The sequence below is a fragment of the Propithecus coquereli genome, unplaced genomic scaffold (assembly GCF_000956105.1).
Source record: "Propithecus coquereli isolate 6110/MARCELLA unplaced genomic scaffold, Pcoq_1.0 Scaffold299, whole genome shotgun sequence".
Classification (NCBI taxonomy): Eukaryota; Metazoa; Chordata; class Mammalia; order Primates; family Indriidae; genus Propithecus; species Propithecus coquereli.
Genome location: NW_012148607.1, coordinates 2,017,982 through 2,021,111, shown reverse-complemented (window position 1 = coordinate 2,021,111; position 3,130 = coordinate 2,017,982). Strand labels below are relative to the sequence as shown.

General features: G+C 45.1%; 1 protein-coding gene across 1 annotated transcript in view; it reads left to right on the top strand.

The window, feature by feature from the left end:
• The window catches only part of NASP (nuclear autoantigenic sperm protein (histone-binding)), a 25,287-nt gene extending 23,310 nt beyond the window's left edge, over window positions 1-1,977 (top strand). The window contains exons 7-10 of the mRNA XM_012648920.1: window positions 255-311; window positions 408-485; window positions 1,162-1,290; window positions 1,787-1,977. Coding sequence (XP_012504374.1) covers window positions 255-311; window positions 408-485; window positions 1,162-1,290; window positions 1,787-1,867 — 345 coding nt within the window. The 3' untranslated portion in view covers window positions 1,868-1,977. The remainder of the gene's footprint in view (window positions 1-254; window positions 312-407; window positions 486-1,161; window positions 1,291-1,786) is intronic.
• Window positions 1,978-3,130: the final 1,153 nt, after the last annotated feature.

Sequence of the window (3,130 nt, the reverse complement as noted above, 5' to 3'; positions counted from 1 at the left end):
CTCGGCCTCCCAGAGTGCTAGGATTACAGGTGTGAGCCACCGCGCCCGGCCCATATCCCCATTTTGCCTATGCCTTGGGTGGGGGAGTGGGTCGGGTACAGATGGGGTGGGGGTGGATGATCTCGATGTTGTCTGGAGGCCACTAGTATTTCAGTTCTTAATCAGTTGCCTGAATGCTGGTGGATACCTGTTATAAGACTGGGTGACCTGGGTTCTATCATGAAATCAACTTGGATTTGTCATCCTTCATGCAGGTGGAGAGTTCTACTTCAGGTTTCACTCCTAGTGGAGGCAGCTCTTCAGTCTCCATGGTGGGTATTCGGGTGTTCTTTCGTCATTTACCATTAAGCCTCAGTGATGGTCTCATATAGCTTGCACATTGCTAATAAAGGCTTCCTTTTTGCCAGATTGCCAGTAGAAAGCCAGCAGACGGTGCTTCTTCATCAAATTATGTGACCGATATTTCCCACCTTGTCAGAAAGAAGGTAAATCTACATTTGGTTGTTTCTTTTCTTCCTTTTTTTTAAAATCCAAAATGATGTATGAGGATTACCTTTCCCATAAACCCTCCTAACAGTTGGTGTGTGAGGGCACTCATTTCGCAAATGTGAGAGTTTGTGAGTGAAGACAGTTTTCACTTGAATTACCTCTTCCAGCAGACTCTCCTGGCCTTTTCAGCCCAAGGACTATTAGGAAAGCTGCTGATGAGGATTGGTAAGGTCCATTTTAGAAAGCTGGCAGGTATTCTTTGACAGCAGTCATTCAGCAGCAGGCCTGCTGGTACAGACTCCTGAGTCTGCCTCTGCCTATGGTGCTGGTAGAGCTTTTCTGAGGTTGGGGGAGGGAAGTCTTAACTCTTAATTTGTTTCTTGACTCAAATGTGGTAATTGAAACTTATACTTTGGTTACTATTCACATCTGCTCCTCACCCCCACCCTACCCCACTGTGATTCCAGTAAGGAGGCCAAATTGATATGATGGGACAGACTAATTTATTCTACAGAGTATGGGTTGGCATCTTTCCCCTGTGACTAGGGAGAGAGACCCTTAGAACCATGATTTTGGTGTTCACGATCTTTACACCAGAAGAGTTAAGGAAATGTAGTTGTCTTTTTTAAAACATTAAGCACATTTGTGAAGTCTTCGCAATTGTATCTTTAGAGGAAACCAGAGGAAGAGAGTCCCCGGAAAGATGATGCAAAGAAAGCCAAACAAGAGCCGGAGGTGAATGGAGGCAGCGGGGATGCTGTCCCCAGTGGAAATGAAGTTTCGGAAAACATGGAGGAGGAGGTGGGCAGTTAAGCAGAGCTTGGCCTCTTGCCTCATCCCTTGTTCTCAGGACTGGGGGAAACCCAGTCCTCCTAAGTGCATGCTCCCCACCTTGAGCCTGTTTGGATTGTTGAGCGCAACCCTCACAGAAACAGTAATAGTGCAGGAAACAGTTTGATTATGGGAGTGCAGGATGACTCACTGACAAATGGAACCTATACGCCACAGGTCCCAACCCCAATGAATGTATCAGAAGGCACTTGATTGGCAAGACCATTAGGTCACTTCTGCTTGCTCCTTTCCATGTAACGTGATTATTGGCTCTCTCAGCCCTGTTGTCACAGAGAATTCAGGAAATGGCCTTATATTTTGTGGTCACTGCCCTCTTAATATAGGGAGCAAAGCAGAGTTTGGGTGACCTGTGTGTTCTCTTCCTCTGACTGAGGCCTGCTCAGTTATATAACACGGAATGGCTTAAACTAGGGTCACTCATGCCCAGGCTCCATTTGTCTTCCAGGCTGAGAATCAGGCTGAAAGCCGGGCAGCAGTGGAGGGGACAGTGGAGGCTGGAGCTACAGTTGAAAGCACTGCATGTTAAGAGGGGGCAGAGCCTTCCTCCCAAGGGAAAGTGTTTTTGTATATAATGTATTTTTTCACTTTTGGGGGATTCTTTTTGTATAACTTCAATAAAGATTGTAAGCAAAGGTTGAGGCTTTGATGGTTTTTTCTTAATTATTGGCTGAATATGTGCCTTGGAGCACTCTAGGTTTTATACGATGGCCAAATGTACCTTTTTTTTTTTTTTTTTTTTGCCTTCTCCACTGATCTGTGTTGTAAGTTCTAACCCCAATTCCTGTTTGTCCAATGTGGAAGTGATCAAATCAAGTGTGGCTTTAGGACCTTTGTCTTCCAACGGTGCTACATTTTCTGTTTTCAAATACTTGACTGAATCCAGCTGTCTTGCAAACCTTCAGTGGTGCTGTCCCTGGATGGGGGCTACAAAAACAAGACTTGGTGAAGATGTTGCTCTTCGGTGCTAAAAATGGATGATGGACTTTGGCTGTGAGCCAGGCCTTGGGTGATACTTGTCTCATATACACCTACTCTTCAAATAGGGCCACAATCCTGTCCTGGAAAAAGAACTCTGAAGAAAAACTGGGGAAGGGGTGGGGAGTGATTCCTGAGGAAAACAGTCTGTGTGTTTAAATGTAGAGACTTGAGCTCTCTGGTTTGAAAGTGGCTGTGGGACTGATGGTGACAGACACTTTGGATGTGGTTGGAAAAATCTGTGGGGAGGCTGGCTGGTTGAGTTATATTTGTTATTTTCTGTATAGAAAGGTTGAAATATATCAACACTTGGAATTATTACCCTGTCTGCAGTTTTCACTTCTTAAATAAAGATGCTCAAAAGCTCCTGGTCTGAAATTGTGTTTAAAGATAATATACCTGGGCTGCCTGAAACATTTCAGTATGAGTGAGATACAGGGTTGGAAAGCGAAAACTAGCCCAGCAGTTCTGGGGGTCCAGTCCAAAGATGCCGGTCGTCAAGGCACCGATATTAACGCCATCCCATTGGGCTCTCACTGATGTCCAGGGTGTAGGGCTGAGCTGCCTCTTACCTGACCCTTAGTTAAAGAACCTGTTAGGGACCTGGCACTGTTTGGATCTGAATTCTAAACAGTGCCTGTCCCACATTACCCAAAGAGATTTGATTGAATAATCCTGACACCTTATGGGACTACTTTGTTGCACTGCACATTCAGGTAGGTTAGAACTTGCTGTTTTTAACATCCAAAGTTGAAGGCAGAGGGAGCTGTGTTGACCCTCAAGTCAACCCCGTTTTCCAGAGTTTTTTTTTTTT